Source organism: Motacilla alba, chromosome 2 (genome assembly GCF_015832195.1).
Source record: "Motacilla alba alba isolate MOTALB_02 chromosome 2, Motacilla_alba_V1.0_pri, whole genome shotgun sequence".
Lineage (NCBI taxonomy): Eukaryota > Metazoa > Chordata > Aves > Passeriformes > Motacillidae > Motacilla > Motacilla alba.
In genome coordinates this window covers 10,487,805-10,513,605 of record NC_052017.1, presented here as the reverse complement: position 1 = coordinate 10,513,605, position 25,801 = coordinate 10,487,805, and the positions used below count along the sequence as shown (strand labels likewise).

General features: G+C 40.6%; 1 protein-coding gene across 3 annotated transcripts in view; it reads left to right on the top strand.

Moving 5' to 3' along the window:
- The window catches only part of ADARB2 (adenosine deaminase RNA specific B2 (inactive)), a 305,595-nt gene that overhangs the window by 234,599 nt on the left and 45,195 nt on the right, over positions 1-25,801 (top strand). For all 3 annotated transcript variants that reach the window (XM_038130039.1, XM_038130040.1, XM_038130041.1), the window contains exon 4: positions 10,710-10,824. In XM_038130039.1, coding sequence (XP_037985967.1) covers positions 10,710-10,824 — 115 coding nt within the window. The remainder of the gene's footprint in view (positions 1-10,709; positions 10,825-25,801) is intronic.

Genomic DNA, 25,801 nt, shown 5'->3' with positions numbered 1-25,801 from the left:
AGTGATTACCTTAGAAACACAGATTGGTGAGACAGTTTTATATATTCTGAGAGCTGGGTATGGAGCTGGATATTCCTCTTTGCTCGCCAAAATTGCTGTCTGAATTTCAGGAGATTTTTTCTTACCCCACAGCTGTAAAAAGAAGCCCAGATGTGCAATGCATACTTTGAGGTATCCTTCCTCAAGTACAGTGTGCTGGTAAAAGAAATGTATTCATATTGGTTTTAGCCTTTTTCTTTTTTTCTGTAAAGGAAGAATTGTACATTTCTTGGCTTTGACACTGACTTACTTGAGGAAAATATTGGAGCACATTGTCTCTCAATTTAATGATCAATTTATGGGAATAAATATATTACATATGTAACATTAATTTTATAGGTTTTGGTCAATTTGTAGGTAAATTGCTTTGATGTTTTTCTGGAAGTACATAAATAAATAGAAATAATAATTTTCAACTTAATTACTGGTTTTATCAATTTATTCCTTTTCTTCTTCACAAAGAGCTCTTATTTTACTGCTCCCTTAAAACAACTTTCCCATGATGAGGAATTCTTCTAAAAGATTTTATTTGCTGTAAGAAATCTGAGCTCTAACTGAAAACTGTGACATTGTGCTTAACTGCAGGCAGATATTTTACACCTCTCTCACAGGAATGGTCACAAGGGGAGGTCATCCTGTGGAGGTTGTCCTGTGGACAGCCCACACAGTGCCTCATGGCCTCATGCTCCTGAGTTCTTGTTCTTGTTTAAAGGCAAGTCTGCTGAGGCAACAGGTTTTGCCCAAGAGTATTGTCACAAGGTTTAAAAATTGCATTCTCAGCTTTTAGGTGTGAGCACTTGGTTCGGAGTTTCTTGAGTGGAGGGGAAGGTGATGAGACAGCGATGTTGGGGATTTAGAGCATGGGCTAAAAGTAAGATTGATTTTTTAGCTTCACATGAATGTTCTTGTCAGGTATTTAAAAAAAAAAAAACAAAAAAACAACAACAGCAACAACTCTTTATTTCAGTATTGTTGTGTTAATTATTTGTGTTATCCAGTAAGGGACAGCAAATCAGGGAAGAGGTGTTTTAACTCTGGTGCCAGGCACGCACCAGTCCCAAATGACTCAGAGGGTGCCTGAGTGGCAATTGGGATTCAAGGGAAATCATGGTTCTGCTTCTCCTAGCACAAAGCCACCCTGGATGATGAGAACTATCCCTGCAAACCACACATTTGAGAAGAAGCCCAGAGAAGGGTGAGGTAACATGAAATGCAGTTTCCCTTATCACCCCTCTCAGCCAAGGGGAAGTTTATTAGCAGGGTTACAGCCAAATTTTGAGGACCATTACAGCAAGTGACAGCAAGATCTTTAACAAGAAGAAAGGAAAAAATCCAATGTCTGTATAGTAATTGCTACACGAAGTATTATATGCCTTGCTCTGCAGTGGTTCAGAAAGTTGAGTCGTGCTGTGCCTTGCTGGGATCAGCAGTTCAGAATAGATTAAATTTGTTTTGGACACTGGCTGCTCCCTGCTTTATCTAACAAAGCACATGTGTGACGGGCAAGGCGCTTAATAGCACAGAGCATTAATGAGAACCATAAACACACAGGCATAGACTTTCAAAATGATGGTCAAGGGATTTGAGCAAGCACTGTTCTCCCCCTGCTTTGAGCACTTACCCAAGAGCTGCTAACTGGTTAGGCTTTGGGAAGAGAGAGGACCTCAAACAGCCAAGAGAATTGTATGTGACAAGGGCTTTGCCACCCTCAGTTTCCAAAGGATACTCATTTTAATGCACCTAAGCAAGATAAAGCAAGGAAACTGAAAACTGAAAAGACATTTCTCAGATAAAGGATTCATTTTATTAAACAGAAGCAACTCATAATATTAATCTAAAATCTAGGTTTTTTTATAGAGACCATAATAGTGTTTTTACAGTTAGCCATTCTCAGACACTGGTGGCTTCACAGAGCTTTTATCTAGTTAAAGAAAACCCATTGGTGCTAATTTAATATCTGTAGTGTACAACAGCTTGACACCTGAGGCTTGTCCTAAAGCAGGCACAAGGCTGCAAAGTGAACACTACTTCATTTTTTAAATTATTCAGCACTTGCAGCCAACCTTATGTGTGCTTCTCTAGGAAGAAGGCTTTTGGATTAATGATCAGTAAAAGAAAAGTAAAAAGGCAAACAAACAACCATTTCTTTCTGGTGTTTGTTAGCAGGTGCAGTATTGACTTCAGGAATGATTCTGCAAAATTGCTGTGGACATTCTTCATTACCAGAGCTGTGTGCAGAAGGAGCAAAGCTGGCAACCTAGCACGGCCTCCTTCAGGGAACAACTGTTCATGTCAGTGGAAAAGCTTGTTTCCTCTAAATTCATTGAAATGCTACCTATTGGTGCATCTCTTTAGAGCAAGATGAATGCAGACAGCAATGAATCAACCTCAAATAGAGAGGGCCCATACATTAGCATCCTGACATTAGCACACTAATGTAAATTTAAAGATTCTAATTAAACCTTTATGCAAAATGTTTTCATACTAAATGGAAAACCTTACTTTTTGGAGGAGCTGAGGCATTTGGATTTGACAGCATTTCCTTTTTCAATAGTATGCTTATTTTATGTGTTCTATTTTCTTTCAGTCACTCCAGGGGTTTCTGAAACAAATAAAAAGATATGTTATATTGTTTGATTGATTCCCTGTAGTCAAGGGATATATTGAGAAAACAGACCAATTTTTTTTCACTGAGCTTGTAGAATAAATTTCACTTTGATCTTTATACTTCCTACTGTGGCTACATATTTCTTTTGAGATATTTAAAACTGATTAATTTCCTAGACAGGATCCCGTAGTGGTACTCAGGTAAAAATTCAGAAACTTTTTCATTATGGAAGAACTTGTATCACAACTTTTGGTTTCTAAATTTGTCCCTTCCCATTACCCCCAAATGCCCCACTAAACTTCGGGGTGTGTTTCCTCCATTTTAAAATTGTTATTTGTGTATAAAAATTCAATATTTTAGGAAAAAAATCTGTGAACTTCCAAACAGTTATGACTAAAAATTTCACTGAAAATATTGAAAACAAATTTTATCTGGAGACTTTTGTGGTCCCTACTAAAAGAGTTTCAGATGCAGTGGAGGTCATTCAGCTGGCTTTTAGCCACGCAAGAAACATAATAAGTGAGAAACCTTCCTCAGTCTTCAAGCATTGCTGGAGCATATGCTGGGTGTATGAGCAATTCAGCAAAATCTGATTATATGGCTTTTTTTAGCAGATCTTCCATTCATTAAAATAGGGTCAAATCTAAAACCTAAAGAGGTCATTGGGAAACCTAATGCCAAGTTTTACCAAAGAGGGACCATAACCAATCCTCCCACCTTTTTCTCATTTTAATGTTTCCATGTATGCTGTATCCTCCCAACTCCAGCACAGGCAGTGCTATCTTTTTCATAAAGCCCTAAGTTTGCTGTGAGGCACAAAAGAAAAATGGGTGAGAGAAGGAATTCTCTTTTTTTTTTAAATCCCACTGTAGGATATTTTGGGGTATTTCATCATTCTTCTGTCTGCCACACAGGGACTATGTTCAAAGTCTGCTTCACACAGCAGCCAGCACAGTGCTGATATTTAGTAAATGATCACTAATGATAGAAGCAACAGCGTGGAGGCAAATATGTTTTGTGGGGCCTGGGAAATTAGCAGAGCAATCAGCCTCCAGCCAGGGCGAGGGAGAAAAGGGAAGTAGACAGCAAATAATCACTCTGAGCCCAGGAGCACAGACTGCACGAGCTGCCCAAGTCAGCCGAGGTCAGCTAAGCCACTGAGGAGCCTTCATAAATGCAGAGAAATTTGGGACATTTGATGATCACAGAAATCAGAAATTCATTGAGGTAGCTCAGCATCATATGTAGCTAAAACATTTGTAATAGGACTATGAACAGATGGGGGAGGGTGGTGAAAGTGATTCTTTTGACTGAATCAATAGGACCAGTTGATCTTCCTCATCAATCTTGATAAGAAAACGGTGAGGATACTTAGTGTCAGAAGTGCTTTATTGGAGTTTTCATTAAAAGCTCCATGTGGAAATGTGTACCCAGCTGCTGCCACATGCAGCCTGTGCTGCACAAGCCCCATCCCCCTCTAAAAAGCACGAGTGAGAAGACCTCTCTGAATCAGGATGTACGCAGGATATATCAGCACAGTTCAGCTGAAATGAAACATACAGCCAGACAAAATAAAACCACGGCCATCTAAGATAAAACAAAGCCCATATACAGTGACCCTGAGAGGTAAGCCAGAACCAGACATAATGATCAATACTCTAGGAGTTATGATCAGTGAGAAATAATTCCTGTACATCTCAAGGAAAGAACCACAATGAATTCCCTGACAGAGCCTTGTTCTTTGAGTAATAATCTGCAAATGCCTGCACATGCTGAAGGAAGGCTGAGTTATGATAGGCTATGGACTGCAGCCTCCAGTCTGACTGCAGAAGCCCTTGTGTGACTCTGCTTGGAGGGTCTCATCACTGACAGTGCCATTTGCCTCCCAGTTTCCCTGAAATATGCGTAAAAATTGTCCCCTTTTACCTCTGGATAAAGGGGGCTCATGGCAAAGCAAGTGGTTTGCACCTAAGCCACCAGGAAGGAGGACAAAGAATGAGCCCAGCTTCCAGCCCGCTGCCTGTGACTAGCTTCCTTCCTTCCTTCCTTCCTTCCTTCCTTCCTTCCTTCCTTCCTTCCTTCCTTCCTTCCTTCCTTCCTTCCTTCCTTCCTTCCTTCCTTCCTTCCTTCCTTCCTTCCTTCCTTCCTTCCTTCCTTCCTTCCTTCCTTCCTTCCTTCCTTCCTTCCTTCCTTCCTTCCTTCCTTCCTTCCTTCCTTCCTTCCTTCCTTCCTTCCTTCCTTCCTTCCTTCCTTCCTTCCTTCCTTCCTTCCTTCCTTCCTTCCACATCCTGCCTCTCCATTCCTCTAGGTCCTTGTTCAGCGCTCTCCACTGTGCTGGGGGAGCCCCTGGCACTAAATTGATTTCAGAAGACTGATGACGGAGGGCAACCCACGACCCTCAGCTATTTCTCTGCTCAAGGCTGGATCTTGAAGATGATGTAGTACCTGGGAAGAGCCTGACTAATTCATTGACTTGAGGGTACAATCACTTATCAATGAATCTCCAACTAACTACAGCAAACTTATTTACAAGCCTGGGAAAAAAAAATGTGTAGCAATTTGCTATACAGTCTGACCAGGAGCAGCTCTTCAGGATTGATCTCTGTGCTGTGTTTTCCTCCCCTCCCATTCAGACAGTGAGAGTTCTCTGCAGGAAAAACATGCAAACTCCCACTGTCAATGAGTGTGTGTTTCCCTCTCGGACAGTGAAAAGAACTAGGTGTGCATCTCCTTTTTATCTGAAGAGAGTTGTGAACTTAATTCAGCCTGATCCCCATTCATCGTGTTCAACATTTAGCCCCCAAATGTCAGTAAGATTCTGGAAATAAAGTACTTGTGAGACAGCAAAAACAGAGCCCTTAGTGATATCTGTATAGTAGAATATTTCCTCCCATCCATATGCAAATCTAACCTTTTTGATATTTCAACCCTATAAACCCTAAGACAGGATTTCAATAGAAAATGTTTACTAAAGGCTTTCTCCTTTATAATCTATTGATTTTAATATCCTTACTATTCCTGCTGAATGTCAGTTTTACCCTGAAGACTCCCATTGCAAACCTGAACACATTTAATTATTTATACCATTTGAAATATTAGTGCTGAGAAATCCCTAAAAGTTTTTGGTTCTGTAATGGTGTGGTCTAAAGTTTGATTTTCATTTGTGGATAACAGAAGTAATTTGATATACTAATCAAGGACAGATGAATACTTCAGACATCACAATGCAGTTATAATAGTAATGACATCTATTTTTCATCTTTCCAGACTCCTTGTATATGTTAAAATACAGCTCATTAAGTGCTGTAGGATCTCTCAGTGAACAATTTAGCATTATGTTTTCTTTCTTCTGACAGCAGCCTGAGCAAGAAACTTGTTTCCACTAGAGGAAGGGAGCATTTAGGCAATATTCAATGTTTGAGTGCAACCTAGAGCAGATTTGCCCTTGGATGGGGGTCAGGCAGTCTTCTTTGCCATACTTGTATCACTCACTGTATTCACAAGACTGACCTTGTCTCTCTGAGACAATTATTTTTTGTACAAAGAATGTATGTGAGGACCTATGGAAAGATTTTGATAGCAGGCAAATCAAAGCAGGGGATTTTAAAAAGACTCAGCGCCTTGAAGGTCAGTTCTTCCCCTGACTCCTGTTTTTTACTCCCAACATCCACCCAAAGCCAGAGTGATGGAGTTCACCCTGCCTGGCCAGGGTATGGGCACGCTTGAGCTCCCATCCCTGCCACTTGAGCCTTGTCTGGAACATGCAAGAGTCAGGAATACTTCCACTGGCTTCAGTGGTGATCTGTAACAGACCCCAGTGTTCCAAGGGGATTAAACCCCTAAGCATTAGTCCCTCCTAGGTTCAGCACTCAAGAAGCATTTCAGCATTTATTCTCCTATGTATATTAGAAAAAAATTTCAAATTTCTGACTGTCCATATCTTTTTATTTTCTTCACCCCTGTCCCCCTGCCCTGAGCTGCAATTTCTCTGCCATTACATGATCAGAGCAATTGCATGCATCTCTATTAATTGCACTGAATTTCTCTTTCACAAGGTAAGTTCCTACTCTTATGTTTCCTTCATCTTCAGAAATTTTCCCTTTTTCTTCTACCAACCTGATAGCTGTTCACAAGCTGCCAAGATGTATTTGGCTCTTATATTTACTCCAGATGGAGACTTTTATTTTCACTCATATTTGGCAGTAGGAACTGTGGTATCACCAAACACAACTTTTCTCTGAGATTGTTTTGATAGAAGAAAAGAACCGTTCCTTTTGCAGATGGTTTAGAAGTTACTTCTGATGGCAGATAACATAGTCTAGCCTGGATCCTTAAAGTTCAACAAGACTCACAATAGCCATAAATAGTTGGATTTTTCTGGTTTATACCCCCTCAGGAATAACCATCTGGATATGTATTCTTTAGTAGTCTGGGATTATTGTTTAAAAGTAAAGCTAGAAAATATCTGGAATGAAATCTGTGGTTCCACACTGAGCAGGAATAAATGCAGCCACTCTTATCTCCACCATATCTGCCCTGTGTGCATTAGATATGTCTGTAACCAGTCAAGGTTTCCTAAGAAGCATTGAGAACCAGCCTTATGACTCTAAATAGGCAGAAATGCTGTCACTGACTTCATTTCACAGAACTAGGTCAAGCCAAATAGGTGCCCTGGTGTGTGCTAGAGGGAAGGCAGGGTGCTGCATGGATGGGTATAGAGGAACCTAATGCCACACCCAGCTCTGCCACTGGGCCAACTTACAGGGCCACAGTATTCAAAGCTCTGAAATTGATGTTGCACAAAAAGGACCAATCTTCAGAGTATCAAATCTCTTACAGGACTGAGCCATGCACCTCTTCCTTATTTTTCTCCATCTGAAAAAATAAACTGCTTCTTTTCCTCCTTTCCATTTCACTTTGGACAATCCATTTGGAAATTTAGGGCAATATGATATCCTGGAAATGACCTCTCAGACTAGACACTCTATCTGGGTTTTTTTCCCAGCATTCCACATGTATTCATCTTTGTTACTCCTTTGCTTCCATGAGTTTCACTGGCGTCCTTTTAGGCAATGGAATCAAGACAAAAAACTATTCGCCTGACTTATTTTAGCTAAGAGGCTTCATATTTAATGGATTTGCTGTTCTTTAATGTCCCAGGTCACTCCCTGAGATCAGCAAATGCTGAATTTCTTATCGCCCTCATACGTTATCTGAAGTCATGTCGTTATTTCGCCTTTAGTGAGTCTCTTTGCTCTCTGGCTTTGGAACCCACTGCCAAATGAAGTAAAGAAAGCTCTGACTATGGGGAATTTCTAAATCCAAAGTTTAAAGTTATTTGTTCTTTTTAGCGTTTTTAAAATTATTCTTTTAGGAATTGTGTGTGCCTCTGAGCTAATTAACTCTTAATGAGCACAAAATGCCCTGGGATGCAGATTTGGACGGTACAGTAGAAGTGCAGACATGGATTGGACTGCAGTACTGCAGCAGATGACATTTATGATTTGATTTTTTTTAAATGATGGTGCAGATATTTTTATTGAGATACTCTTCCCCCCACACACACCCCCTCTCCCCCCCATCTTTCTAGTCTAAATAAAGCTGATCAGATTTTCAGTCCACCATATGGGGCCCAGTTATATCAGTGCTGCGAATACACTTTAGTTTTTCATTATGGATGAAGTCACTCTTCAGCAGGGAAAGCAAGTTGAGGAACAAACTTTCATATTATGAAAGACAGGCAGTGTTCCAGCACTGAGCACTTAACCAGAGCATCAGGAAATCAGAACACCTGGCTGTGCCCAGCTCTGTGCTATTCCCCTGGACCAGTCCCTCACCCTTTTAGTGCCTTCACTCATTCATCTGTAAAGTGACTGTAATTGCGTTTATATCACAAGGGTGCCTTCATGCTTGGCAAATGAGAATTGACCCAAAATTCATCCTTCAGAGGCACTGTATGAGCAGTACCTCGCTCACATGGTAATTGTGGACAATTAGATTAGAAGAGGTATAAATGCGGAGAAAGTGAAATTCCATTTAGGAGCTGTCAAACTGTTCTTGATAATTTTTCTTAGTTTTCGTTTAATTCTAGTGTGGAATTTTGCATGCATCTCCCAGAAAGTCTTTATGTGCCTCTTTTCTTCTTCTGCAACAAGACAGCATATTTTATTTGTGTTATATTAAACTGTATTTTGGGCACATGGTTTGTTCCCAGAACAGTACCTTGGAAAGCTAGGTTTAGAGAAACAAAGAAAAATTATTGTGTCAAAGGAATCCTATCGTCTATGTATTTGAGCAAATTGCAATCACTTACAAGGATTGTACACAAAAAAAAAAATTCCAGGTTTTATGAAAAGGAGTTTGCCTAAGTGTTGTTATGTTTTATTTAATTAGATTTTTTCATACTTACCATAATAATGCTTTAAAATTAAGCTAAATTTCCACAACAAACTGTAGAAGCATATGGTGTACAGCCTGCAGAGGCACTTAATGGCAGTAGCATTACTGATACTTGTGAGTTAGAACCTGCTTTCCTCTGAGAAATAGATGAGTGTTCTCCCAATTTAAAACACTGTTTTACACCAACCTTTTTTCATTGCAATTAACAGGTTGGGGAGGAGAAGAATGGATGGGATCTTCTTAAATACATTTCCTTATTTCCACATGGCTGTTGATATTTCAGGGTGAGGGAAGTTGTGTATCAGACTCAGCCTCTCCTCCATGTGTGTCATGAACACACTTCATGAAACCAAGTGAATTAAAGGGGGCCTGTTTTACCAGGACCTCCTCCAGGTAGCATATCCCAACACCAGAAGAAAAAAAATTGAATTGTTTCTTGCTTGAGCCACTTTTCCTAACAAAGGCACAATCACTTGGGACTAACCAGATTTCAGGATGCCAGGAGGTCTCTGTCAGCACCCCAAAGTAAACTCCAGAACTGCTTCCAGAAGGATTTGTAGTTTTAGCTTGGTTCCCTACAAGAAATCATATATCTGAAAAAAATATCCTTTGGATGTTACTTTTTTATGTTCAGACTTGCAAAGCACTTTAAGAACAACTCATGCTCACAAAGAGTGTTCCACTGACTTATCTCTAATGTATGCTTGAGAGGCTCAGTGCAAAACAAAATGCAGAGATTAAGTAAATGAAAAGATACCAAACATTGCAGCAGGGAATCATTCCAAGTCATGGTGTTCTCAAGAGCACCAAAGCTGGTTTAGGTTCATGCTCATCCATGCAGAGTCTGCAGAATTCACTTTTTAGACCTTTTAATCTGCTCTGTTTTAGTAACCAAGTTCCCAAGACTCTCCCTGGTGATTGGACTCATTCTACGTGAGGGTTCAGACTTCACACTCTCCAGTGCCCAGTCCATGGGAAAACCTGGCCTTTCAAAAAAGATGCCATGCTCAGGAAGAGACATGGCAGACCAGTCCCTCCCAGACCTCTGCACACCCATGAACTGCAAGCAACATCTTTGGCAGGATATGCAAGCAAAGATTCCCCATCATCCAGTCAAGACAGAAGCAGAACATATCATGGTGTTCCTCTGGCAAATTCCTGAGCTGATTGCTTTGCCTTAGTAGCTGTGAGTCATTAAAAACTCACTTTGAATGCAGAAATAGGTGGTTTTTACTGATAAACCAGGCCTCAACACAGCTCTCAGTCTTCGGTGGGCTAATGAAAATTTTCACTGGGCTCACAGAAATAAGTGGTTTTGTAGGACACAGGTCCACTATACTATAATAAAGGGCTTTAAGTTTCTATGAACTGGTGCTGGACCAATATGTTAAGAGACTGGAAAAAGGCTCAGCCTTTAAATCTTCTCCCTTTACCCCCAGTCCTAGTCAATATGGGTCTCTTGGCTTTCATGCAGTTAGTTCTGCCATTTCTGAGGATGATGTAGGAAGTCAAAGGAGGGATACTTGTTTTATCTTTGCTCATATAGGTGGTGTTTAATTCTACAGTGGACCTCACAGCAGCTGACATCAGGTGAAAATCTGCAGAAATGCCCAAGTTCCTCAATCAAAGAAGTGAAAAAATTCTTTCTGCCTGTCTCTTTCAGGATTTTGCTGACTCTGTATACCAAATGGTTGCACAGAAGTTCCAGGAGCTGACAGACAATTTCACTTCCATGCATGCACGCCACAAAACCCTTGCAGGCATTGTGATGACCAAAGGTAAGATATTCTCTCATTTATTTTCCTCTGGCATTTTTCATGACTAAGTAATACATTATTTACCTGGTTCACAATACTGAAGGATGACTTTACTCCCACACAGAAAAATGAATAGTAATGCAGTGAAAAGAAGCATTAAATATTTACACCTCAAGTAAGTTCAGACAAAAAATATTGGCAACAGAGTTGAAGATTTATTCATGAATGTGTTGCTACATTTCTTTGTTTACAGGACAAAATGCAGCCCTCTCTGATTTTTCATTTCCTTACAGATCGGGGAGAGAATTAGTTATCAATAAAAGTAGTATTATTTATTAATTACTTTCTTAGGTCTGAATACACCAAGTTCTTGTTATACAAAATAAACTTTGTTTTAGACTGACAACAGAAACAAATGTGCTTTCCAGTCAAAAAAAAAACCAAACCCAGAGTATGTGTAATTTTAGTTCTGCTCTTCTCTAGCCATGGGAAATACTTACACTTACCAGCAGGGCCAAAATTTGGTATTCACTCATGTTAAGACTTGACTGATTGACACATACGGAGTGGAAATCTTCAGTGCTTTGATGAAACAGTTGCATAGATGGTCCTTCTCTGCAAGCACCCCTCAGGTGGGGCACCTCAGTATTTATGAGGATGTCAGCAGTGGAGATGCTTCCATAAACTTCATTCTCTCCCTGACACATGGAGCAGTGGGTCCAGAACAGAAATGAGAAGATAAGCTCAGAGGGGAAAGGCATATATATAATTCATCCAGGCTTGTCTCACTCCTTCCTTTCAACAATTACATTAGCTAGATTCAGTAGGGACAGTTGTGAATATTGCAAGACAGCAGAATGGAAACAGGATTTTCTGATGGATCTTTTCCAACCACAGAACCTAAATGCAGATAAGATTTCTGTGCTGAGCATCTCCTTTCTGATGTGAAAGTATGAAAGTATTCATACTGATATTCAGTATGAAGGAAAATAAAAAGGAAGTATGATTGACTTTGGGATGTGAAAGATGCACACTAGACCCAGCATACCAGCTGCCTTGTCGCTGTCAGTTTTCTTGACTGTGGCTCTCATCAGATTTAAACAAAGTGCTATAGTTTATTTAGATGAGCTCTTTCCAAGCAGAAGCACAAGGAAGAATGTTTAAATATACTTTTTGTAAGAAACTAAGCTACAGGAGGCAAGAACTGTTGCTTTAACCACGTGTAGGGGGAGAGCACAGGGGAGGTTACACTTACTCAGTGTAAGAATTGTAAGAAATGCCTGTAGGAATATCATCCCATTCTACTTTGCCAAGGAGCTACTCCTGCATTCTTTAGATCAGCTTTATAAAGCATGATTGAGCCACTGCAGCCTTATTCCTGCATGTCCAAAGCAGCACATTAAAGACCCACAATATATAAGAAGATCAGTGACTGGAAGGAGTCATAATTCCCATAGTTATGGCTGCTGAGTGCATGCAGTGCTAGGGGAAGAAAAGGGCACTTCCAGATTTTCTCAGCCTTTCTGGGCAGTTGGGGCTGTCTAGGTCTCTTCTTTAGGGAAGGGCTGAAAGTGTCCTTATGCTGTTTGGGTTTTTTTGGTGGGTCCCATGCCCTTAGTGGCGTTTTACAAATCTGTGTTTCATGTTTCTTCTTAGTCAGCATTAGGACAAAGTATAATTTTACTTATGTTCACAAACTATTTCCCTCAAGACTTCTTCTTCAATTCTGAATTCCTTCTCATGAATTTGTTCACTCGGTCAGCCATCCAATATTTGTCAATATCTCACTGGTTTTGTGGAACCCAGAAAAGAAACTTGCAGATATAAGGTGATTCACAGAAGATCAAAATCTAGAAACAGCCTTATCTCAGTATATTCTCCAGGAAGATTTGAGTTCTTTCCAGCACAAGAATCTCAGCCAGCCAAGGCAAGATGAATCATCTGTCATTTGTGTCATTATTTTCTGTACTAAAGTTGTAGATTTGTGGTCTCTTCTTCACCATCATTCCCAGAAGTAGTGGGGACCTCAACACACACTTTTCAAAGATGGCACAGGCAGGTTTTCCACATCAAGCACTCAAATAAGTACCAATTTCCTGTGTTTTTAACAAAAAAATTGGCAGAAGCTGTCTTAAATCTCTGCAAACAATTTACTAATGACATCAACAAAAACAAATCTGGAAATGTCTTGTTGCATTCAGTACCATAAGTGATAAAAACTGATTTGTTTTTACCTTCATTTCAATTTACTGTCATCCTGACTAGAAGCAGATTTATCTGTGCAGGCAAAGCTGGTAAAAAGCACAATGGGATTCTGTGATAACTGCTGTTACAATAATGCAAGATCTCTACAGACAAAAAAGAAGTGTGCTAGATTGGTTTTCTTTTTCTGAACTCTGACATTTTTTCTGTCATTTCAATTTCCCAGGGAAACCAAAGAGAATTACGTTTGGCCACTGTAATTGACTTATGCTGTAGCACCCGGGGCAAATTCCAATGTGTAAGACAGAAAAAAAAAGCTGGAAAATTATGTTATTGACATACTGAGAATGTTCTACAGTAATAAATTGCTAGTCAGTGAAACAGACAGTCCCAAGCATTTAGAAATGCTTTGCTCTGAATTGTGATGACAATTAAAATCTCCATGCTTTTTTGTGAAAGTAAGTTTAGTTGTTTAGAAGACATCAAGATAATCTTTAAAATATTGGCCTAGGCAGTAGCAATTTACCACACTAGATACCAGCTGATGTGATCTTATCTGATGTAATACAATAATTGAATAATAACTAAAAAACTCACATAACTGATCTTGAACTAAATGTTTCAAAAGATTGAAGAGTTTAAGTCAATTATTTAATAGTTATAATGTATAATGTTATAACGTATTTGAAATCTGCCAGTCCTCTAACATATTCTAATTTTGTTGAAACACAGAGAAGATTGTTCTCTCAAAAATTGTCAGATTGATTCTAAGAAAAATTGTTTAAGAAGTAAAGTCTTCCTCATACAGCAAGCTATAATCCAGAGACTCTCTTCAAGTAGAACAATAAGTATACTTATTATTGTAGCATGATATTTATATGAGGACCTATGCTTTACTGCACATTGACTCTCCACAGCAGATCTGCTGATTTCTCTGAAGATATGATGAATTTACACATGGTAAATTAAGAACATCAGCTCACCTATGGAGAAGACATTCTGGATAACACCATGTCAAACACAAGCCATCAGCTCAGAGTTTGCACCATGTGATGCAAGTTAATTTCCCTCGTCATGTTTTGCATTAGTGGCTAAAACACAGTTGATAACGCAACATTTTGGCTATGTGCTTGCAAAGTGCCAAGACTATCTCGCTCTCCTATCCCCAACAAGTAAACTGGAGGTGAGCAAGAGGCTGAGAGGGGACATAGCCAGGACAGGTGTCCTCAGCGGATGGAGGGAGTATTTCTTGCCATAGGACACTGTGCTCAGCAGTAAAATTCTGGGGAGAGGGGAAGGGAGAGATGATGGGGTTTATGGCATTTGTCTTGCCAAGCAACCATGAACTATCATTGTATCAATGCATTAGTCTTGCCTTCCTTCTGTTTCTTCCCAGTCCCGCAGGAGAGTGGAATGAGCAAGAGGCTGTGTGGGTGTTTGGCTCTTGGCCAGGATCAACCAATATTTCATTTCAACAGCAGCTGTTTCTTGATGTTTCTTGTTGTCAGGGAAAGATGACCCACCAGGTCCCCATCTTTCTGTCTCTCAAGTCCAATTGGACATCTTATTTTGACTCACTGGTCTGCAATTGCAAAGTTTTCAGAGAGAAGTGGTTTTCAATATTGTTGTTGTTATTGTTATTTCAGTTGATACATTTGAAAAAATGAAGGGCTAGCACCCCCTATTATTTTCTATTATTTTCTAACACAAGGCAACAAAGGCAAAACCAGAGCATTCTCACATACTGCTGGGCCTGATGCCCAGAGTCACAGATTGTGGGGTGACAGGAGGTCCCACCACGGGTCACCAGGCAGGGCAGCTTTACCAGCACACAGGGTATTGAGGGGACAGTGTGGCAGTGCTGTCTGTCCCCCAGAACTGGGAGGTAGGAAGCCAAGGGCAGGGCAGAGCAGGGTGGAAGGTGTGAGCTTCACACTGAGTGCTGTGATCTAGAGACTGGTGGCATTCACACTGTTTATTGGCATCAAAGAGAGAGTTTGGCTTTTGCTCTGCCTGAAATCCCTAGGCACAGTAAAGAATTCCTGTCACTCAGTAAAGAGATGATCTATTATTGCTGAGGTCCTCTTTGCAAAAAAAAAGAAAAAAAAACCCTGCCATAATCATTAGAGACAAAACGAAACTGCTATTTAAACACAATTTCCCCATTTGTGTTTGACAAATCTTAGCAGTTTAAATGCTGATAGGAAATTTTTGTCACGCTTTCTGTTAAAAATGAAGCATTAAGAAAGTTCAGTCCTTTTCATGGCAGTGTAACATTCATAGAAAAAGATTATGAGTTGATTCTTTGCTTCAATTTTCTCTCTTCTATATATATATATTTTTTAAGGCTGACAATCATTTTGATGTTAAAAGCAAATTAGGAGGTCTTCTCAGTTATCTTATGTGAAATAAAGATGAACTGGACAAAAGAGCCCTAAATAGAAATTTCATGCTGTGATAAAAGATGGGAAATTATCATCTGTATCTCATGGAATGGATCTTAATCATTGCTAAGTGGAATAACAGAAAAAAGTAAAGTTGACAATATGTCTCCATGGATCTTTCCAGTCACATTAAGATTCACAAAGCCTGGCTTTTAAGTACAATCACAAATACTGCTGTCCAATTGGTTTCTAATCCTCAGTATGAGTAGGAAAGTTGCAAAGCAGTAGAATGCAGTAGAACATCCAGGCCATATGTAGAGTACCAATCTGCTCCATCCCATGCTGCACTCGAGTAGCCAAACCAGTTAGAGAAAATGTGAACGATTTACAGATTAGTGTCCAGAGCAGATTCCTTCAGGAAGATAGGCACAGGAGGAATTTAGGCTCCCAGATCCCATTTACATAGTTAGATGGATGCTAAAAGCCTGGTCCCAGTGTGATTCAGTGTTTCCATGAGAATTAAAACTTCTGAAATCAAAATTGAGTGCCCAAACTGCTGACATCCTTTTGAAGGTCTCAGAAGGACTCTTCAACTACTGCTGTCCGATGCTCTCGAGGACATGGCACAAAGTCATTTGACATTCTAATAAACATTATTGACTTCTTACATATGCCAAGGTTGACACTTCACCAGTAGATGACAGTTTTTCTCAAAATCATTTAAAACAGGTAAATAAATATATAGTTAGGAGCCATATATGTCACTCTTTCTCAGAAATCTGTTTTCCTCTGCTTATAAACCCTAAACCAATAATCTTCAGATTCTCTCCAAATAGTTTTGAACCCCATAAGACTATCCCTTTTCCACAGCTGTAACTCTATTCCTGGATTTTGTAATGTGCACCTATAATGGACATAATCTCATATTCCTGCAGCTCAAGAGACTTAGGTTTCCAAATTCCAGCTCAAAGGACATTTGAGGTTTTGTAGTTAAAACTCTGGCCCCACTAGAGCTATCACATCTATTAAAATGTGAGTTTAGGCATGATGAGGACTCCCCCTACAAAAACAACTTTGAGTTGTTTCTTCATCATTTCTATCAAATAAGGGTAAGGAACAGAAAGTAGTTGAAGACAGACAGATTACTTAGAAACAGAAAATATGAGATGGGACACAATCCCACAGCCTTGCACAGAGCAGGTAAAAAACAGCTTCAGGGACAACTCTCCAGGCCAGGTTATATATTTTACATTAAAAAAAAAAAAAAAACAAAAAAAACCAAAAAAACCACACACACAAAAAAACAGGGAGAAATGCAGGCACCAGCTGGGAGTAAGTACAGAACCAGAGCTTCACTTTTGGAGATGAGCACTCCAACGTGCACACACACAGCCTCTCATTGCTGTTATTGTCTAACCTAATTCCATCCTCTTAGCTGTTTGGTAGCACAGGTTCAGAAGGAACAGGACAAAACACCCCTCTCATATTAGCAGTTTTAGGCACTTCTACAGGGGAATTACCCAAATGGGAAGGGAGCTGAGTTCCTCATTTCTCACCAGCTGAAGCAGCTGTAGCTGTCTCCAGCACATTGCACTGCTGACCTCTGGACAACTTCAGCTCCCCGCTGTGCCCACAGGTTACTCTGGTTCCCATCTCAGACACTGAGCCTTTTTACCTCCCTGAACATTTACTGACTCTGGATTTAGTTTTCCATTCCTGCTGTTCAAAGTATTTTCTGATTGAAACACCTCTCAAAACCTGGATGCAGACAAGGCCCTGGCTCTGTGTCACATATAATTGCATTGGGCACAAGGATGGGTGTAATAATTAGCATAAAACATGGAAATTAAAAATAGGCACTTCTGTTTCCTAAGTGTGTCAAGCAAGGAGTTGGCAAGGTCAGACTTTCATTCTGCTCTGTGATAAGGCAAACTGGAAGTTGTCCCAATGTCAATACCAGGAGTGCATCTCACCCTGAAAAAAGAAATTTCTTTGGTGAATAAAGGCTTGGAAACCATTGCTTTCACTTTACCAACCTAGTAAAACACATAGGAAGAAGTTTTTAGATGCAAGTACACCGAAGAATATTAAAAAAAAAACAATTTAAAAACATCCCACATAAAATTAAGTTCCTCCTGCACTTAACTGCCAAAATTCATATTCAGGATTTCATTCTTTCTCACTGTAATTTAGAATCTTACTACATCTAAAACTGTCAATTTACTTAATGCTCAGATATCAATAGCACAACATTTATTAGAGAAACACAAATATCTGCAGTCAGGACATGGCCGGAAACTGCAATTCAGCCTGTTTTAAAATTAAGAATTATGTGCAAACTCTCTTCTTGAGGAGAGTATTCAAATTCACATGAAAGGAAAAAATCCTCAAAAAATTTTGGTACTGCCACTACGAATTTAGATTTTTTTTTTTTTTTAATCCTCAAGGATATGATAAGGGGCAAAACATGCCTGGGCTGGCTGACCCTCTTCCCTCTCAGGATTTCCAAAGCCCACACTGAGGAAAGGAAGGGAAGGTAAAGGGCAGTGGTGCTCACAAATGGATTAGCACTGTCTCCTTCCACACTCTTCAGAAGCAAAGCTGATGGGATTTCATCCTTTTGGTCCACTGAGGGGAGGGAAGAAATGGACCATAGAAATTAGAACTGGGAGAGACCACTAAGTCATCCAGTCCATTTCCCTGCAAGCATAAGATTGTTCCCAAGTGCTCTTTCCAGTCTAGATTTAAATTAATCAATTAACAATGGGGCTTTCAACAGCACCTTGGGAGACCATTCTAGCCTAATGGATCTCATTGTTAATAATTTTCACCAGTTATTCAGCCTGACTTTTATTTTCTTTGATGTCATCTCAGGACCTCAGTTCTGCTGCTCTAAATTTAGTGTCCATTCTCTCCTTGGGGTTTGCACCTTTCAGATACTCAGAAACACACACACCAATGTTCATAGTTTGCATATTCAATTTTTATACTCTCTCCTGCTGGGTCACTCTTCTCGGCAGCCCCCAGCAGCCTTGCTTTTGTTTTCTGATTCCCTTCCACTTGGGCAACCTCCTCACCATTCTTTTCCACACTGGAAATCCACCTTTTGAATGAGTTTAAAGGAAAGGCCTGCACAAAAAAAAAAAAAAAAAAAAAAAAAAAAAAAAAAAAAAAGTTGCAAAATGGATTAGCACAAGAATCCTTTCTCAGGCATCCCATGGTGTGATCAAACAGTACAAAATGGACTTGTGTCAGAAAGGGATTTTTGTTTCAGAGGAACTGAATTCGGAACTTATTTACAAGCGCACTCCCCCACCCCTCCCCACCCCCGTGGGTTTGGGCAAAATTTGCTATGCCTGACTGTGAAAGGCAGTGTCAGACTTGAACCACTGTCAGACAAGAACCTGGCTCTTGTTTCCAGCACAGAGGGGACAGAGATCAGGGTAGAGAGGACTGTGACTCTGTCCCTGCTCTTTCACTGATGAAGATGAAGAGCTCTGCAAAGAATAGCTTTCCTTAGGCAGCACAGTCAGAGGGAGGACTACTTAACACATTAATAAGGGAAGAAAATATGAGGCTCTCAGAGGCCCCCTCTACACCCTTTCTTTCCACAGAAACACAATATATTCAGTTACACATAACCCACATTTTGATGTAAGGAAAGGAAATCCCTGTGCAACTCCAGTGTTTCAAATATTTCCCTTTAAACCCTAAATATCTGTAACCTCACTGCTAGCCACTTGTTTGTTCCTGTTATTTGCTAGCTGTGTATCTGCCTTTTGTTCAGACTTCTGCTATTCCATTTCCTAAGCCCTCAACATGCTTCTTTCTTCCCATATTTTAGTCAGCTACTTCACATCAGCTGCTCCCATCCACCTCAGGGGTGTTCCCTGGGACATCCAGTGTGAGCTAGGGGTTACAGCCAGAGTGCTCACTGAAGTCACAGCCTCCTGTTTGTCACTGGAATTACCACAGTCGCTACCACAGGTACAATAGAAAATGGGGAGAAAAAATGAGCTGCAGCAGTCTTTATGGCTGGCAGATAAATGCATATTGTGCATTGATACATGCATACAGTTAATCATCCCTGCTGTACATAGTTCTTCTCTTATGGTTACACTTTTTTTAAATTTTTTTTTAGTCATGAGTGTGGTTTTGTTCCCCAGGCAGAGCCGGGGAACAGCAGAGCTCTCTGTGTCAGGAGTGCATATCCTACATCAAAACTGAAGAGCAAGGTACCATGTGCCACACACCAGCCCCTCAATCCTCAGCTCCCTCCTTGCACATACATCTTGATTTCACTCCTCTTGAAGCCTCACGATAGAGGGGGGTGTAGATGCATCACCTAGTTGTGGGGAAAATGGACTGATGGTCCCCAGGTAAACACATCCCACACTTCAAACCATAGACCTACCCTTCATGGAAGCACTAACATACAGGTGCAATGGTTTACATTTTCAGAGAAATATGTCCTTTTCCTGTTTTTTGGGTTTTTTGGTTTTTTGAGGTTTTTTTGAGGGAGAAGATGGGAAGAAGAGCTCTTTGCCTCTTTGGCAGTATTTTCTGTGGGACATTACCTACTCCTGGGGTGGCAGGCAGCAGCCTGGAAGCACAGTGCCCACAGGAATCTGCACAGGTTGAAGGATCTGCCTTGGGTCAGTGGGGTGCAGGATTGTGCCCACAGCACATCCCTGCAGACAGCTTTTCCAGCATCACTGCTCTTTCATGTCTTGACTATCTCCTATTACAGAATTAAAGCCATTCTATGAATGTGATAGGGCTGCCAGGGAAGAAGATAAGAGAAAATAATGCAGAACTTGTCAGTGCTATGTAACATCTAGAAATTTTCCTTCCCTAAACAAACCTGAAATGGAAATCTGAACTTATTCAGCTGTGAGTAGAGGGTATTAAAAAAAAAAAAACAACCCTCCTCTGTGATCAGAGCTCAATTAAGCTGCCTTGAAAATTATTCCAAATACACTTTTTCCAGATAACAATAGACAATCCTTTTGACTGATTTGTTAAAAAAGGTAAAGAAAGAGCATAAAATTATTGCTTATCAGAGAGAGAAGCAGCACCATTTAAAATAACATGAAATTGTATCCCATGAATTATTCAGGAGGGCTGATGTTACACTATCATTATTTCTGGCTTTCCTTTTTACTGCATTGCATTTAGTGTAAGTTGTCTCCCACCCAATAAAAGAGGTGTGGGTTTTCTTAATTAATCAAACCTGATTTTTCTGATTTTTTTTTCTAATTTAAAATGAATATATTTCGAGCAGTGAGCTGTCTTCATGGTGTCAAGCTGAAAAAGAAGATGGATTTCACTACCACTAGCAGAGTCTAAAACATGCAGTGCAATAGTCACTTGCATACTCACTGGTGCTTCTCTACGTGTCGTGCCACTGCTGAGAAACCAAAGTGTGATCCCAGTTGTATCCTGGCATTAGCAGTTGTAAACTCCATCCTGTTCTGTGTGAGTTGGGCTCACTGAATTTCTCAGCTCTCTGATGCACAGCCCGTGTGATTTGCTGACTGCAGGTACCAGTCTGCACCTCCTGCAATTTCCTCATGATTTTGATTTTCTTTTTCCAACACAAAAAATATGCAAGGCTACAAACTCATTCTTATGGAAGGTCCTAATGACCATGGCCCACTAGAAGAGTAACTCTTTTAAAATCAGTGGAAGCATTGACTAGACTAGCCAAAACTCACTTTTTTATTGGTAGAGCTGTGTCTCCAAGCAGATTGGTATAGGCATTTTGTGTTTATGGCCACAATTGATTTAAAAGCCCAGCTGACAACTGTAGTCCACAAGATGTCAGCCAGTTCTTCACATCCAGCTTGTCTGCTGAGAAACCTTCAGATTTTTGCTTTCTTACACTCTCTTCTTGAAGGGTGGCTGTGGTGAGCTGGGGGTCAGTCTCTTTCTCCGGGCAACAACAGACAGAACCAGAGGACACAGTCTCAAGCTGCACCAAGGGAGATACAGGCTAGAATTAAGGAGGAAGTTTTTCACAGAAAGAGTGGTCAAATACTGGAATCATCTGCCCAGGGAGGTGGTGGAGTCACCATCCCTGGATGTGTTTAAAAAAAGACTGGATGTGGCAGTTGGATGATCTAGTTGAGGTGTTAGAACATGGGTTGGACTCAATGATCTTAAAGGTCTCCTCCAACCTAGAAATTCTGTGATTCTGTGATTCTGTCAACATCTTCCTGAACCATTTCTGTTACAAGCTCTGTGGCTGCAGGCCTGGTGTTTTGGGAGGTCACATAGGGAAGATAGCCCTGTTTTCTTTCTGTGTGTAATAGCTCAGCTCAAGGGAAAATGAGCATCCTTGAGTATACTAACATTGATACGATTATCCTTAATTATTGTGGGGAGAAAAAAACTGGAAAAAAAAAATCTCATGAAGTTTAAACATAAGGGGAAAAAATGTAAAGGCCCTAGATTTGTTCTGCTTGCCCTCTTATGATTTGGGAGTTTTGATCTGTATTTTGCTGCTTGGAAGAGAAATCTTACTAAGAGTGTCTCTCCACAGTGTAGAAAGGTTTATTCTTCTGGCTGACTATAGGTCTTCAGTGTTCATGAAGAGAAGCTGGCAATACTGAGATGTGATGTAGACTATCAAAAAGCAAATATCTAAGCTAGGCCAGATGAATCACCTCCTAGGAAAATTGCTCTCCTTTGACTATAAGGAGAGTCTACAGCAATTAGCTCAGCTATGGACATCTAAACTCTAGTTGTACAGAACAGCTGAAATGAATCTCCCTGCTGGTGTCAGCAAACTGGAAATGGCTCATAGTAAAACCCAGTTTCTTTTCAACAGCTCAGCTGTGACGTGAAAGTCTGCACAATCACTGACAGACAAAAAATGAACATCGGGGGTTTGAGGTTCCCCCTGCCTGGCTATGAGAGGAGTTCCTGCCTCTAGACCCAGGGTGGGCTCAGGCTTCCAGCAGAGCACCAGAAAGGATTGGTACCTCACTGGATCATTAGACTGGATATGAGGTCAAAGGCCACGTGCCATTTGTTTGTACTTTTTTTTTTATAATGCAACTAATTAATTGACAGAATTTGTCAAGATAAAATGTAGTGAATTCTCTCCCTGCTCTCTCAGCTGTCCCCAACAACAGGGTGTTAGCCAGGACCCAGCCACTATGCTGACACAGCTTCCCAATTTCCTTTCCCCTGCTCCATTTCCTTTTCAAATTGAAAACTATTAGAAGTCTTTAGGCAAATAATAGAAACCTAATGCAGGTGCCTGTTATAAATTGTTCACTAGTTACTTTTAACCTGATGTCTCTTCAAACATTACTTTGCAGAAGGCAGTAAGATTAGGAAATGCCTCATGAACTCTGACAATCAGTGGGTCGGGAGTTCAGGTCATAACAATGTAGCCCATTTCTCCTTGTTTGTCAAATAACCTGGACGCAGTTACATCCCTGGATCTTTCACCTGAGATTGACTCCCCTCAGTAAGAACATGATCTTGTGAGGAGCAATCTTAGTCCTGGGTCAAACCCTCTGAACAGCCCTGAGCAGGGTAGGTGCCATAAGGCTGGTGGTGCCAGTTACTGTTCGTGTAGGATTCTGCCACTCACAAAGCCACAGCTTTCCTAGGCACAGCTTGAGGATCTGCACAGTCTGGATCTGCTACATGTCTGAGGTTAAATTAATCAATGCTTATGAGGGAGCTCGACTTTCATAAATAGAAATTGCTTGAGAAACTTGAAGTATTCTGCAAGCAAAATAAAATAGGAAATAAACATTAATAATAAGAGTTAGTAATTACTGGTTTTAATGCAAAATAGACAAATGTACAGAAGTGCCTATTAATTCTGAATCACTGAAGCAGATATCTGGGCTCCAGAGCTGAAAATGCTGCCTAAAATGCCAGTGTGATTAGTCAATGCTAAAATCTGCCTTCATCAGCTAAGCATCATGTCTTGTTCTCAGAGAAAAATCCCTTCCATGTTCACTGGCAATAATATCAAACATTCCACAGGGGATAAACCTCCAGCTCTGTGTGTGTACCAAACAAGGCATGCAAGCGGACAATCTGTTAGCATGTATGCTCCTGAACACAGCGGACAACTGTCAGGTTGTTGGGAGTATTTCTCATCATGCTGGGTGCCCTCACAGGCAGCACTGAACAGTGCTACGTTGGTCACAGATCACTTTCTCCATTTGGCTCCCCAGTGAGGTGTAAATATTTCAGAGCTAATGCATAAGTCATGTACACCTGGGTTTCCAAGTGCCACAGCAGCGAGACATAACTCCTGGGTATTTCTGGGCATAGAGGAGCATGGATTATTTTCTGACACTGCAAATGGAAAATACATGGAGATCTTTAATGTTTAACACTCAGACTGGTTCTGCAAATGCTTGGGAGCCATTGCCTCCCAGCCCCAGGCAGCATCTAAGTGATGTTCTGCAAACACATGCACCTTGCCAGGACTGGCAGACACCCCAGGCTGTGTCCACACGTGGTACCTGCTGGAGCCCCATGTCACTGGAAGCCAACATATGGAGTTAATTCACCCAGACATGAACACCCCAAGCACACTGGCTATTGCTGTGCAGATGGACATTGTGATAGCAAACATCAGATTCATATTATTGTTGCATCTGATAGGTGTTGGGTGCCTTTCTATTTCATTTGTGAATAAATCCAGACCTTACAGAAAATCCTGAGTGCATGCATCAGCTTACCCTCATCTGAGAGGAGAAAAAGAGTTTATTTGTGAATAAAATGATTGAAAGAATAAAAGACAGCCTGTGTACTGGGCTGACTGGACGGATGAGGAAGGTGTAGATCCCAGAGAGCAGGAGAGTTTACCCAGGTGGTTTGCTCTGTATTTTCAGAGCCTGGTGCTTTGAGGTGAAGGGGGAGAGGAAGAGGCACACCAGAGGCTTGCTATGTTAGGAGAAGGAAGCACTTGGTCTCTCTGCCCTGAGAAGGTGTATTGACAGAGGTCCTCAGGGGCAGACAGAGAGGCTCACAGGTTTCTGTAGGAGGGAATTGCCTCCTGGTGTACTCCTGCTGTGCTGAGGTAAATAAGGCTCTATCTACAGTGGTAAATAAATAAAATAGAACAAAAAAATAGCTGATTCTTTTCATGGACCTTCCAACCAGGGAAAATATTACATACCGTTGAGGAAAATATACACTGCTTTTTGGGATGCTGAGTGGGACTCAAACACCTCAGTGGCAGGCAGTGGCCCATGAAATGTTTGATGTTAGTCCATATGAAAGAACCTGTTAACTAGATGGACATGTCACAATCTGAGATACCTGTTATTTTTCTCATGAAAGCAGTGACCCTAAAACAAAGCAATTTTAATGCACAGACTATAGGCACATTTCTTTGTAGGGAATGAGTAATTTTTCCACCGCAACTTTTTACCTAGTAATAAAACTGGAATGAACACAAAGGCTTTTTCTCCTCTCCATTTCTCCTTTGTGTTCCCATCTTCACTTCTTGGGTTTTCAAGATTTCCACCTCTTTATTTTTCTTTTTTTCCTCCACTAAATACTCTAAAAACATTTTTAGGGCCACATTTACAGTAACAAATAGAGATTAAGCTCCCAGCACAGGCATACAGTGACGTGTACTTTGTCACTAGTACCTGTAACAACTTCTGTATGAAACTCTCACAGCCAGGGGCTCAGATGGGATTAACTGAATTTTTCACAATACTTACCCCTCTCTACAAATGCCACAATGCTGTGATGCCACATTACTACTAAACCTTTTCGATTACTGTAGCTTTTGTACTGATATAGGCATGAAATAATTTTGATATCATTTGCAATTATATTCATTAAGCATGGCAACAGTGCTACAGCATATCATCCACTACTAGTCCCAGTGCTGTGTGGGGATTATGAAGGGCTGTTGATGGTATCTACTAACTGGGAAATCATTGGCAGCATCAATCCTTCTGTTTAAAATATTATTTCCTTCTCCATTCAACTCTTTTGTCATTTAACATCAATAGATTTTATAAGGGAACGTGGCCCCAAACATGCCAAGCCAATAAAACCTCTGCAGATTTTCAGTTTTTCTGCTATTCAATAGACCTCGTAAGAGGAAAAAAATATTTTGCTGACTCTATAAAACTATCCCTAAAGCTTTTCTAAAGCTAAAGTAATACCACAGATTCACCATCACCACAGCCCACAAGAAGATTGTTTCCATTCCTCCTGTGGGTATTTGCAGTCTCAGACCTGTCTTCATTTGACTTGTCACACCTTGAGGTCTTGATTCAGTTACCTAAACATAGGTGTGTGTTTTCACTGAGCCTCTTTATGGATTTCTGTGTGAGATGCATGGGGAGTTTGCAGAACCTCCTGGGCTTCCCAGACTGCAGCCAGATGTTAGGCAGGACATCAAGGGCATCATC